The sequence below is a fragment of the Chenopodium album genome, chromosome 21 (genome assembly GCF_948465745.1).
Source record: "Chenopodium album chromosome 21, dcCheAlbu1.1, whole genome shotgun sequence".
NCBI lineage: Eukaryota > Viridiplantae > Streptophyta > Magnoliopsida > Caryophyllales > Amaranthaceae > Chenopodium > Chenopodium album.
This window is the reverse complement of record NC_137854.1, coordinates 30,765,753-30,780,921: the sequence shown is the minus strand read 5'-3', so window position 1 is coordinate 30,780,921 and position 15,169 is coordinate 30,765,753. Positions and strand designations below refer to the sequence as shown.

General features: G+C 36.8%; 1 protein-coding gene across 1 annotated transcript; it reads right to left on the bottom strand.

The window, feature by feature from the left end:
- Positions 1-14,321: 14,321 nt before the first annotated feature.
- LOC145600626 (uncharacterized) lies at positions 14,322-14,750 on the bottom strand. The gene has a single exon (XM_081656509.1). It carries the CDS (start codon positions 14,748-14,750, stop codon positions 14,322-14,324), a length of 429 nt encoding a protein of 142 aa, XP_081512635.1.
- Positions 14,751-15,169: the final 419 nt, after the last annotated feature.

Genomic DNA, 15,169 nt, shown 5'->3' with positions numbered 1-15,169 from the left:
AGTCAAAACCACGTAAATATAGTGGGAATTTTTTTTTAAAAGTGTAACATTTTAAAAAAAAAAAAATAACAAAGAGAATACAAAAAATAAATAAATAAATAAATAAATAAAGCAATACGGTTAACATTATGATAAAGAATAGAATAAAAAAATAGGGTATTTTGGGCACACATGCATACCATTTCTCATGATCAAAGTACGGAATCATGTTCTTCCCTATCTTGTCTATACAGTTGGACAACTCTTGCTAGGAGGCGTAAGATTAAGAGAACTCAACTTACAGAAAATATCAAACCATTTAGACTAACAATAATGATAAAGAAATTAAGCTCTACCATTTTCCAATTATAAAGTTGAAGGTAATGAATATATATAGATCCCCTAATCAGGTTAGACGATCAACCTAGATAGCTTGATGAGTCCAAATTGGAAATTATTATCATTGGTCAAATATGCACAATTAATATCATTTTATTTTCATTTGGTAATTTGGTATCATCATCCCTTCAAATGGCACTCAAAAAGTGTACAAACAAATGTGTGATTTTTATTTATTTATTTAGTAAAGAGAATCACAAGGGCAATGTTGTAAAATGATTTTGATATTATATTTTGATTTTCTTCATCTGTGTGATCCCTACTCTTTAATTGTATGTCCCAATATTACTCCCAACTCACCCAAACACTGAAGTATGTTTAGTAAAGTCTACTAGTTTATCATGCCATCTTAGTTTTCTGCTAACTCTTATCTTGTTATCTATATTTATTCTTCAAAGTTTATGTTGTTGTTGTTATTATTATTAATTGCATGTTGTCCACCATTTTTGTATAAGTAAACCAGAGACGTTCCATTTTTTTTTTTTTTTTTTTTTTTTTTTTTGGTCTCTACTTATACTATACAAATAATAATATTGGGATTTTTTACTTAATGTTTAGCGGGGTTATTACTAATTATTAAAGAGCTCATCAAGCTTGAAGAGATTGTGAAAGGAACGGGAAAGTTTTAGGGGGTGTTTGGTATAAACATCGTAAATGAGATGGAAAGGATTTAGAAAGGGCAATAACAAATATTACCTCTATTATATGTTTGGTATCCTAGAGGAATGAAAACAATTTGAGTAGATTGTGCTTGAGTAAGTAAACATAACTTGTTTCCACTAATTTGTCAAGGGTCGTAACAAATTGGGGGATTTTGTTATCTTCCGAAAACGATTTTTGTTACTATTAACCCATATCAAACAATGTAATTCCAAGTTTCTCTTCTTGAGAAACAAGGAGTGTTTCTCATAGGGATAAACTTATCTTTTTAGCTAGTAAATGAATCAGGGATAAAAATGTATTCTCTAAAAAATTTTCTCCTTTTCCACAATTACTGACATTTTAGATTGTACCATTGAAGCAACTTCTCTCCTCCATTGAAGCACCTTTCTCTCCACCATTAAAGCAGCTTTTGAGGTTAAAAAATTAAAACACTTACCCTCTAGGGTTAAAAATGTCATTTCTTTCTCCACTTTTCTTAGGGTTTTCGTAGAACTCGGCGGCAGAAACTGCCGGAAATGGCTGTCGAGATGGTGGGTTGGGGTTCGTCTATGCTGTGGTGGTGGGTTGCTGTCTAATCTGGGTAACAATCCCACCATTGTTACGTTGATAAGTACAAAAGAAGGAAGCAGGAGAGAGAAGGGAATAAGGGACGTGAGTGAATCAGCAACCAAAAATAGTAAAATATTATTTAAGTTGTTTTTATTTACAATTCTTACCATTTTGAGACACACTAAATGTTTCTCTAGAAGAGAAACAGGAGCTCTCCCAAACAAACAACTAGAAATGAAAACACTTAATTGAATCCGTTTCCTACATCTAAAATTACCAAAAGTGCCCTTAGAGTTTTGGTTATAAATAGGACGCTGAAGTTGGGTTAATAAAAGATGTATGTTTGAGGTTAGAATGAGTGTTAATCCTTATTTGGCGTTAGAATAGATACCCTCTTAATAAGGACAAATATAAGGAGTAATTGTTAGGCCATGGTCAAAATCTGGGGCTAAAATCAAGCGGATTTTGGTAACAGGGAGTAATTGTTAGGCCATGGTCAATATTTGTGAAAAATTATAACTCAAATTAGGTATGATTATTGATCACAATTATGAAAATGTGAATATAACTCAAAACAATGCTACCTTATTCAAGAGATCAAAATTAACTCCACACAAGGGGTACAATACATCTTATAGCAATTGAAATATGTTATTTTGTAATAGCTAATACTTCAGATTATTAAAAGTACTACATACTTTCCGTTTCAAAAACACAACAATATTTTGACTAAAAATGTGGAAGCTTCTTGGATAAAGTGTTGTACTTTTTACGAAACGGAGGATGTATTTATTCAAGTCTACAGTAATAGTGTTGATACTATTACTCTTGACCTATGCATAGAGGTGAGGGTAGAGGAAAAGGAATTCTTGAGCAACCTTATGTATGTTCTTGAGCTCTTCCTGGCCAAATTTAACATCCTCTTCTGTAGGCATGGTATCTTTCTTGGGATGGAAGTGGCCTATCATTTTAATGTGACTTCCGGTACTCGAAGGTTCGATCTTGACTTCATACTCAATATTATCCCATTTGTCCCCGAGAATGTCACCTTCAATTGTTGAGTACTTGATGTAGAGGTTATCACTATCGATTTCATCCACTTTGTTCTTCATATAAATGAATGGATGCCCTACAAATCAAAAAGCATGTCAAATGATAGACACTACACTAATAATAGTTTGCTTTTGTAAGTTTGTTGCTACATGTAAAGGATTTCATATATCTCAAATGGTATAGCTAGTAATAAAACTTTAATATGACATTTTCACGTACCATAAATAAAACGACCTTTTAATTAAAAAAATATAAAAAAATAAATTAATAAAAAAACATAATAAGCTTGCATCTTCAAGGTCAATCAATGGAAAAAGTGGGATATATAATTATTGGTCTAATGCTCATGCTGTAAAAACAAAAACAAAACATACCTTTTGGAAACTTGATCAACTTGACACTCCCAACTGTAGTAGAATCACCAACAACATATTCAATGCTCTCGAATGACTTAGGGAGGAACTTTGGGAGGAAGTTGAGATCGTCGAGAAAATGAGCCGCGAACAACCGGTGTCGCTCAGCTGGGCTAGTGTAGTCAGCAATGGTATGAGTGTAGTAGTAACTACCCTTATACTTGATATTATTCCCATATTTATGGAGAATAGGAGCATAGGTTGGTCCAAGTACAGATAACTCACAATTAGACACCAAAATTCCACTACTATCAGCACATAACCAATCTCCATCCCTTATCAAAGTTCCACCAAAATGAACGGTAACATTTTTCTCACCACCTCCTTTCTTGGAGGACCTCACCGGGACACACCCTAGGGCTCGAATCCCGATATCAATCGAATTGATTTCATCAATGTCTCTTATGCATCCATTGACAACTATCCCAGCCCAACCCATGTTATGAGCCATTTGGGCAAGAACACTTCCTACCATCGACCGCCTTAGGCTACCCCCCGCATCAATGACTAGGACATTCGGCTCGTGCAATTTGTTTGCAAATATTGCTTCCACCACCACTGCATTGTCCTCGAATGACTTCACGGTCACCACACGGCCACTGAAGGCTCGACGAAGACCATATTGTTGGAAGATTTGGTTAAGGACTCGTAGCTCACCTGTGGTTAGGAGAGGAGAGTTTGCATCACAAACATCAGTGGTTTCGGTTGGAGTTCGAGGCCATTGTAAACTAATGATGGCACCATTTCCATTCAAGTATCCCATTTTGATTTTTTGTTTTTGGAAAAAAGAAGGTTTATCTAACACTCTTATGGTGTAATAATGTTTATAACTTATTAGATATAAGTTGCAAAATTACACTCAAGTGCTACCAATGAATTGTGTTTGTTTGATGCTAAAAAAGGTCCGAATGCAACCGTTTATATAATGTATATCTTCAATCTTCTTGTGAAAATAGTATCTCATTCGACATAATATAATATACAATTCTAAATGCTATATGCACATGTTATTTGGTAGTTACTCTCCATCACATATTCGCATATGCATTTCTTCAATGTTTTTATTTTATTGTGTTTTTTATTAAGTTATATAGAGTTTGGTGATAGTTGAAAAAAAAGGATCAACTTATTTGTACTCCGTCCATCTCTTATTTTTTGCCGCATTTGACTTTTCACGGTATTCAAGACACGTTTTCAAACAAATATATTTCCATTTTTATATGTCTAAAACTTTTAAAAACTTAATATTAATAAAATATACTATGAGATGATTCTAACACGATCTTACATTAATATATTATCAGTTATAGATTAATGAGAATTCATGAACTAAGTTATAAAAGTTAATCTAGCCCATATATTTGCTATGGGGCAAAAAATAAGGGATGGAGGGAGTAAGAGCGATTAGATTGGGGATCCCCTTTGCCTTTACAATCCCCATACTTCCGAAATCCGAAATGTAACAAATAAATCATGAGATATTAAGATATGTTTAGAATTCTTCTCCTTAAAAAATAAAGGAAATATCAAAGCTAATAATCTCACCTTGTACAAATCTGCTCAAACACAATCCGAGGAACTCCGCGCCAATAGTTGTTATTGTCGTGAATGACAATAACAAGTGTCTGTTGGTACATTTATACCTCATGTTGGTATAGTAATTGTATCAACATGAAGTCTAAAAATACCAACAAATTAAAATTAGACTTCATATTAGTATTTCTCATATTCTTAGGCCCTTTTTGATTCACCTTAATTTTGCTGAACTGAAATTATTTTTACTGAACTGAACTTATTTTTACTGAACTGAACTTAATTTTACTGAACTGAAATTATTTTTACTGAACTGAAATTATTTTTACTGATTTTCTATTATAATTCTTCTTTTAGAAAATTGAATTTTACTGAACTGAACTTATTTTTACTGAACTGAAATTATTTTTACTGAACTGAAATTAATTTTACTGAACTGAACTTATTTTTACTGAATTGAAATTATTTTTACTTAATATTATTTTTTTTAAGGTGAAAAGAACAGGGCCTTATACTAGAGGAATTTCATTAGATTTTTGGAGCCATATTTTTTTTATAATTGAGTTAAAGCTAATAATGAATTGCAGGCTTCTGTTTATAACCCTTTAACCTTTAATCTTACATTAACTTATTGTTAAGTTTAGTTTTTGATAGAATTCAGGCACATTAGTCGTGGGAGGTTCAAGTAAACTCGGAAGTGCTTTGAGCGAACTTGATAGAGGTTTGTACGAGCCCAATTGATGCCATGAATTGCTCTGCTTTGGTTGTTGCTCGCGACTACTGTTGTTGTTCGTAAACCTGGTTATTAGGAGGGTCGGGTCAGGGTCGGTGTGGGTGTGGGTCGAGTGCAAAGAGGTTCACATATTACAGGGTCAATATCGGGTAGGGCCAATGCGGGTCGCAAATCAATAATTGGTCGATAATGAGCAGATCAATAAATTATCAATTAAAACAAATATTGAACAAAGCCATAATTAAGTACATATGCATACGAAAATATGTATGTATTTTTTTTTACATTATCTACTTTCTTTATGGATGGATTAAATTGGATAATTATTTGGCCCTATATTGACCCTACCCAATAAGTATCATGTCCATTAAGGACCCTTTAGTTTGGCCTTGAGCCCCTAACCCTATTATTATTTGGATATCCAGTCCAATAACCATGTCTAGTTGTTTGTGGTTGCATATTGTTGTTGGGCGAGGCCACGAGGGAGGAGCAGGTGTACTTTTGTTGCTGGGTGGACTAATAAATCTGTGAGCTGGGAATGCCGCAATTTGGGTGTTAATTAATTATTGCCCGTATGTGGGGAAAAGCTGAAACTGATTGTGTTAGCTGATTTTAAGTAGACGATTGTATTAATTGATTTGACTAGCTTGTTTTATTAGTTGATTGTATAATTAAAAGTATTTGGTAAATAGATGATTACTTAAAGCTGATTGATTTAGGAAAGATGACAAAATTTTTATTTTGATCCCTAAGGGCTACATATATATAGCATTACCCAATTAAATATTAATCCTTCCATCCTTAAAAGAACGACACTTCTGGGCAAATTTTGAGTCCCAAAATGTTCATCCCATTTGCATTCAAATATCCTCCAATTTGCAATGATATATGTGTAAAATTAGCTTTTTTTTATTTACAAATCTCACGTAAATTTACCCTTTTCAATGTACTTTTATTAACTTCCCAGACACTTGTACTTCTCACTTAACTGTCTTAATTCGCGTGAAAAATGCCCAAAATGGTTGTTCTTTTAGGGACTGAGGTATTGACAGAGTAGTAAAAAAAAAATTGTTATGAAACTTTATGTTAATATCAATTTAACAAATTTCATGACAAATTTTGTTTTAATTACCCTAATAAAAAAAACATATAATCAAAGTTAATATTTAAAGGAAATTCTCTTTAAATTGGTAATACTTTTTTTTTCCCTCGATCTTTGGTAAATTGTAAAAAAAATCTATTATCTTTTGTAAACTTGTATGATTGATATTAATACACTAACATTATTAATGATGCTTTTTTAATGAATCTTTAATTATAATTAGATAATTTTATTTTTTTTAATAATTAAAAATAAAAGTAAAATATAATTTAAACATCTTATTGACGGTTTAAAAAAAAACACCTTCCCCCACCAGCCATCTCCTTCTTGGTAGCACCGGCGCCCAACCTCCTCCCCCGTGCCGGCGTCCGCCCTTCAACCCTACCGATCAGCCCCACCCCCATTACCTTTCCCCAGCCCAACACCCCCTCACCTTCCCCCCACTGACAGCCATTCCTTCCCCGCCCTTTCCCCCCACCCAAATCAAAACCGGCCCCTCCCTTGTCCCCCTCACCCTGAATCAACCCTGCCTCCCCCTCCCCCACCCTGTAACACCTCCTCCGACCCTAAAGTCCAATGAATTATGAATATAAACCTCAATCTATTACTTACTACTAAAAGCAAAACCAAAAATGACACCTGGAAACATATTATTAAAAGCTTCCCTCCAAATTTACTTACGTAAAAAAATTCATTGCTATAGAAAAAGAAGGTTTGTATCTAATTTATGACATTTACTTTATGTAAAATCTAAAGTAAATTAGTAAACTTTCTAAAACATCAAATCTATACAATATATTAAAAGGCGCTCTAAATGGTCTCCATTGTTTGCCGATGGAAAGCCCCAATCTATGTTTTTTCTGCTTTTTGTTTGTCTTTAGTTTATAATAATTGTTCCTCCGTTTGAGAGGAACTTGTCTCCCTCGAAAGAAAGGGTTTTTTTCCTTCGAAAGACAAGGTTTATATTAATTAAGCATACGCCTCCATCATCCAATTATTCGTTATTAGTGGTGAATCTAGACTTTATTAAGAGTAGGTCTAGAGATCTCAATTTCTTACCCAAACCGTTAAACCGGACTACTCTGAATCGATCTGTGTAAAGGAACTAAACCGTTTTAAACCTATTTATCGAAAATCAAAAACCACCTGACCCAATATTTTCCAACCTAAAATTGATTTAAATCGAATATTTGCAAACCTTTTATGACCCGACCCATTATAAAAACATTGTTACAACCCAAAACCGAAAACAACCTAAACCAATTACGTCCGTGAAAGGAATGGTATCCTTCAAACAAATATATTATTCTGATAGAGGGTTTGGAATTATTAGAAAGCTTATTGTTCAGTGAGGTCAAGTGATCAGAATGCCAAGGTGGAGGCCGCTTCCGATCAGTAATATTAATGTATAATTAATATTACAGCTTAATCTTGACTGAACCCTTCGGGTCACACCCAAGCAACGAACGATCCGACACGATGAATTAATTCGGAAGGAATTAATGAGTCATTTGAGTAATTAATATTTAGACGTCAAAAATTAAGCTAGGAGTGTCAAAACCGAGCGTCGAAAGTCCAATCGAAATAATAAAAGACGAGACGGTAAAATCAATAATTAATCAACAAGATTATCAAAATACCCCCAGCATCAGAATGCCCCAAGCAAACCGCATCCTAGGGGCATATGGTCTAGAAAGGTGGCTAGCATGCGCACCAAGTCGAGCCAAGGCCGGCTGGTGGGTGCTAGCACACCATCGCTACCAAGGCTGCCAGCACATGGCTAGCAAGCCATGCTAGCATGTGTGTGGCAGCCGTAACAAGCTACCAACAATGTGTGCATGGTGTGCTAGCCAGCAGCAGGCCAGCACGCATGGTGCTACGGCCTGCCGCACATAGCAGCAGCATAGCGCGCATGGTGCTGCGCCCAACCACGCTAGCAACATGCCAGCAACACTCCAAGCACCAGCTATGGCTGCTTGGATGCCTTGGCTTGGCCTGCCACATGGCAGTCGCTGATTAGGGCAAGTGGAGCATGAGGGCCGGTTTCTTGAAAGCCTTGGGGATCAAGTTTGGTCCCCCCCCTGCTTTCCTTGTGGTTCTTACCTAACCCATCCTCTAAGTGTGCCACTTGTTAATTAATTAGTTGTTGGCTATTTTCTTTTGTTTTTTATTTAAAAATAAAAGGAGAATATTGTTTTTACCAACTCTCCCACATTGATGGGAGAGAGGATTTCACTCATGAGTTTCCCTATAAATACCCAACTTGGGGTATGGAAAAAATCACTTGAGTAAGAGTTAGAAAAGGCATCTCTATTAAGAAAACCTTTAAACTCATAATTACTTGGGTAGTCTTATTGGTCGGACTAGGTTAACCTCCAAGTAATAGACCTAGTCGGGGTTGTATTACGGGTAGATACCATCGGAGGTTATCCACCAAAGCGAGACTTAAGCTTTCTCAAGTAAGAGATCGGTGGACGAGCGAAGCACGCTACAAGAGTAATTCCATCTTTCCTTATTCCTGTTTTTTTATTATATTAATTGTGAGTTTGATCTTGGGTCAGAATTTATTTTCCGCGATGAGTCGGACTCATCAAAACCATACAGTCCAAACCCAAAAGTAACCCGACCCATTTTAAACCGAAACCATTTAAACCCAATAAAGATCTAATAAACCGAAACGTTCCAACCCGTAACATGTTGTGACCAAATCGTTTATATCCCGTAACCTATTATGACCTAACCATTTTAAACCCGTAATTTGTTGAGACTTAACTATACAACCTGTAACCCATCCCGTACCCCATTATAACTGTGCTGTTAACAACCTGTAACCCAATATGTTTATGATCTGATGAGTTTCAACCCATAACTCAATGAACCCAACTTATTTATATTAGGACTTTACTTGATTATACCCTAAACCCATTATACGATTAACTTGACTCGATAATGATCTGACCTTACTTTAACCCAATATGATTTGAACCGAAAAACGATTCAAATTGGGTTTTACTTTTTTTCGACAAATCTAGTCCAATCCAAACTGATTATGGCCTTAACTAAATAATGACCAAACCCGATTTCACCCGACATTTTTTGAACCAAAACCCATTTCCAAGCTGACCCAGTTCAACCCAAACTGATTATGACCCGCCTTGATAAGACCCGAACAGTTTCGAATCGCAACCACTATAAACTAGCTAAATTTGTTTTCAAACTGACTAGTTCAACCCAAACTGATTATGATCCAATTTAATTATAACCCAACCCAAATAGAATATCTAAACTAAACTAACCCGATAATTTTCAAAACCGATTCACTAATCATTTAAACCTATTATAAAAAACCGACCCGTTATAATCCGAAACCAATAAATCCAACCCAAAACCGAACTATTAATCCTAATTGACACCCCTACTAGGTTCAAAATGTCATTTCAACACACCTTTAAACATGTCGACAACAAATCATTATGCAAGTAGAATGGAGCTATTTTGGATCATCACGTGTTTATTGCCGAATCTCATTTGGTGATCTTATTGACGTGTCTTTACCCTGTTGACGCGGGGATCATCGATGTTCCACCTATTCGGTAAATGAAGACACGACTAAAAGCAACTAAGATACGTATTATTGTGGCCACATATATATTATTGAATTAGTGGGATTTTAAGGGATTAAAGCCATCTGAAACACATTTGGTTAAATTGTTTATTATACTTTGTATGATTCTACACTGCAATAATGGTCACACTCTATCTTACTTTAGAGATGTCATGAGATAAGGTATTATTCATTTATGCTCCTATTAATTTGTTGTAAAATGTATTCACGTATGACTCTAAATTGCGAATAAATCCTACTACGTACTTCCTCCATTTTCTTTTACTTGCAACACTTGCTTAAAAATGAAATGTCACAATACTTGCAACACATTATAAAAGGAAAGTTACTTTAGGGAAAAACTATACTATTTCCCTTATTTAAAGCATATGACCTATTAAATTACACTACTAACAACCACTCATCCTATTTTGAAGTTTATTATATCATGTAAAGTTGTAAACCCCACCTTTACTTAATTACCGTGCTAAAGGGTGTGTTGCATCTAAAAGAAAACAGAGTAAGTGTTTTGGTCAAAAAACTGATTACCATGTTTGACTTGGGTCACGATCGCTACACCTAGATTAAAATGATGGAAATTGCTAGGTTGAGATCCACAAAAGAAAAAAGGGAAAAAGGGGGAGAAGACACAAGAGATGATGACGCAGAAAACCTCAAGAACAAGGGTAAAATTGCGGGTGGCTATGAGTCCACCAATCCACTAAATGCTTAGGTTGAACAGGTTACAATATAGGTTACAGATTATCAATTGATCGTTAATAATGCAATTATTCTATGATCGTGCTTAGTAGTAAGGCTCTTATATTTTGTGATGCCTTTTACAATGATCATGCCTACTCTTATATACTAATAAAGCATCCAAGAGATCTCCAACGGCTCTTCCCCTCAATCCTAAGGAATTCGGAGTTGAGGGCCAAGCCTGCTCCTATTTTTTCTCCACGTCTCCAGGTCAAATGCTTCCAAGTTTGAATTAATCTTCCTCAATGGCTAGGCTGCAGGAAGTGGTTCCTGTTTCCACGGATAGGAGTTATATCCCACTTTAGTCGAAGATTCCTGGGAATATTCCTTGGAACTATGTATAGCTTGCTTGGTTTTTGGTTGTTAGCTTCATAGCTGTCTTCAACCTGCACTTCGCTAACCTGTAACCTAGCTACCTGTAGAACATAGGAATTTTAGGATAAAAATTCTAGCACAATAGTTTGCCCGCAGCTTATCTCTTAGATGTTCTAGTGACTTCTATGAGGCAAGCTCAGAAAATTCGCTTTAAAAAAGATAAAAATACGGAGCACAATTCTAGAGATAATTTCAAATCTGTTGTAAAAGATAAATACCCTTGAAAAGATAAATTCAAGCCGTTAGATACAATAAATGTGGTATAAATCGATAGATAAGGATATCTCCAACTACTTCTCCTTTTGCGATAAGGATAATCTCAGAAAATCTAGGGTTTTTCAATTTGCGAAAATTGGGGAAACAAAATCAACGAGGACGCAGCGTAATTTGAGCTGGGATTTTGCTGTAGTGGAGTCAAGCTTTGTCAATTCTCTCTATCCTGGTAAGTATTTGATTTTCCTTCCTCTCAATTTCGTTATTTTCTTTGATTTTTCTTGCGAAAATTGTTTTCAATTATGGTGAAAATTAAGCATGTTGGTAAGACAAAATGCCATAGACATACGAATAGGAACTTATGAGCGAACCAAAGTAAGATGGGGAAAGCTGATGAGGACAAAGCTAGCAAGGTTACGGAGGCCGATTTGGTAGAGTTGAAAGCAACGGCTGGGTTCCCTGAATCTGTTGTGCTGATCGTGCCTGGACCAGATGACAGGCCACAGCTCTGTAGCAAGGAAAACATTGTGTTTTATGAGTACCCCTTTAAGCATGGATTTACCAATCCCTTTTCTCACTTGGCTAAACAAATTCTAGAAACTTTCAATCTAAGCCCAAGACAGCTTATGCCTGCTGTTTGGAATTTGATAACACTTGTGAATGAGGCTACTGCTAAGTGGGAAACCAAAGTGAATGGTACTGACTTTGTGAAGTGTTATGAGTTAAGGAAAAAAGATCTTGACAGGGTCACAATATACAGAAGAGCCTCATACAATCCTCCTCCTTTCCTTGGATATAAGACCCAGGACAGGTCATGGAAGTCAAGGTTTTTCTTCGTATTGAAGGATTCTTTAGGAGAATCTGGAAGTTGGATTAGGAGTGGCTGGCATAAAGGTAAATACTCAGTCTTAAGCGTGATGGGTTCCGGAGTGAGGTATATTAACTAAGTACTTTGAATTTGTGTCTCTTTTGCAGATTTTCGTTTGGATTTTATCAAACCAGAGGACGGTTCAGAATCTGTTGTGAGGGATTTGTATCAGGTTCCTGAGAAGGTTACTGGTGATCAGTCTATCCCCTCTACTGCTGGTACTAGTGTTACTATGACTTCAGGTATGGCTTGACTAAATTAGGTTTATCTACTGTATGGCTTTGAGCGGTGTGCTGAGGGTGGTTACTTGTTTGATCTTATCGGGGAAGACTGGTATCATGTCTCGTGAAAGGTCACTTCAGCGTGTTAAGAGGAAGAGGGGTGATAGCTCACTAGGTGGCTCTATTGAAACTACTGTCCATCAACTGAGGACAGCCCTTCTAGGACTCTATCTAACAAAGAGAATGTTAAGACCCACCGCACCAGGTCTACTACTCCTTTTGAGCCTGTGATTATCCCAGACACTTATGATGTCAGCTTCCCTCCTGATTTCCTGGTTGGAAAAGGTTCCAGTAATAGAATCTGGCCAGATGCTCATAAGCTCTTGTTTCCAGCAGTAGCTAAGCGTTTGGAAAATTTGGATGGTTCTTTGGCTCTAGCTGATGGGGCTCTACTGGTTCTACAGGTTTTTCTCCTAAGCTGGTTCTGTTTAACTTGATTTCTAATGACTTTGTGCTGATTTAATATTTTATATTAACTGGTTCCACAGGTTTGTCTCCTAAGCTGGTTCTGCAAGTTGCTAGAGTCTGACAAGGTTAGGAAGGAGCTGCAGCTGAAGGTGGATGCAGCCAACAAGAAGATGGAAGATGCTAACTTGTAGCTGGAGAACAAGCAGAAGCAGTTTGAAGAGGAGATGAAGAAGAAAGATGATGCTCTGAAAGCTAAGGATGGGGAGCTGGAAATCAAAGGCAAGGAGTTAGGTGATCTGTACCATTGGTCGACCTTGAGGATGAGAACAAAAATGTTGAGGCTGAGGTTGCTCTGAAAATCAAGGCTTATATGGCTAACAGTTTCTTGCTGAAAAAGTTTGAGGGAGATGTAGGTGTGAAGAAGCTTCGTCAACTAGTGGATGATTACTTGTCTGTTGGGTACCTCAAGGATCTAGTATCTGGTGAAGCTGACCCTGTGGAAACTGAGGCTACAAAGTCTACTGCTGAATCTTCTCCAAGTCACCAGGTTAAGTCCCCACCTAAGAGGGTTGATGAGGATGAGTAGATACCTGATGCTTGATTTGTGTTGTATTTTCCTTTCTAGGTTTTCTAAGTCCGTTATCAGAATAATCTTTTGCTCTTTTTGGACTTTGATTTACTTTGCTTGTGGAAGCGAAGGTTTAGACTTTGAATTTTTGCTGTTGAACATTGAATGTTAGTTTTCTTTGAGTATTCATATGATACCTTAGCTTTCCTTTGATTACTTTGGCTTGTGAATGTGCTTTGTCTTTGCTTTTGTTTCTGTGAATATGCGGTGTATGGCGTTTAGGCCCGTAGTTACTTTGTTCATTGCGTAATCTGAATCTGTACATGCATCACAAGGGTTAGTATGCCAACGGCCCTCCGATGCTTAAGTCAGTACGAGTTGTAGTAATTAAATGGACAAAGACAAGGACTGTGAAATTACTCTTGCTTCTTGTGTCATCTTGCTGCTTTTCAGATTGTCTCTGGTTATCAGCTCATGTTCCTTTGATTATGCAAAACAACAGGTTAGAGTTGGCTGTTGGTGCTGCCGCCAACAGCCCTTTGATGCTTAAGTTCGTACTGATCTTTTTCGGAGGTGAACTAAGAAAAGAAATATGTACAAGTACGTTTTTTTTTTTAAAAAAAAAAAAACTACATGAATAAAACTTTAGAAATGATAAAGTTTCAGATGTGCTGTGTTCCCGCTTCTTGGCACCAACTTACCATTAATTGTAGCTAACCTGTAGGCCCCTTTGCCTATGACTTTTACGATCTGGTATGGGCCTTCCCAGGTTGCCCCCAGCTTACCTGCGTTAAGCTCTTGGGTATTTTGAAAAACTTTCCTTAGAATCCAATATCCCACTTTGAACATCCTAGCTTTGATGTTTTTGTTGAACTTCTAGCTACCATTTGCTGATAGGTGGCCATTCTTATGTAAGCTAGGTCTCTTCGTTCTTCCACGGTATCTAGGTCATGTGACAATTCTTCGTTGTTGCGCTCTGGTGTCATCAAGCTGTATCTAGCTGTTGGAGTGGTGACCTCTGTAGGTAGTACAACTTCGCATCCATAGACTAATGAGAAAGGTGTTTGACCCGTGGCGGTTCTCGGTGTGGTCCTGTTACCCCAAAGGATCCTTGGCATCTCCTCTGCCCATTTGCCTTTCTTGTCCTTCAGCTTCTTTTTTAAAGATCCAATGATGACCTTGTTGCTAGATTCAGCTTGCCGTTTGCTTGAGGGTACCTGGGCGTCGAAGTGACTAATGTGATATTTCATTTGTCGCAGAAGTTCCTGGTTGGGGCGCTTATGAATTGGGATCCGTTGTCACACACTATTTCAGATGGTACTCCAAACCTGCAAATTATGTTAGTCCAGATAAAGTTGATAACTTTTTTGTCTCAGACCTGTTGGAACGCACTTACTTCAATCCACTTAGAAAATAATCTGTTAGAGCCAACATGTAGACCTTTTGACCTGAGGCTGCAGGTAATTTACCTACTATGTCCATGCCCCATCTCATGAAAGGCCAAGATGTTAAAGTAGGATGCAGAGGCATAGAGGGTTTATGGGTAATACCTGAGTGTCGTTGACAGCTATCACATTTTCGTAGATAACTGTGAGCGTCCTCTCGTAGAGTTCGCCACTAGTACCCATAGGTGAGTATCCTATTAGCTAAGGTTCTTCCAGCAGAATGG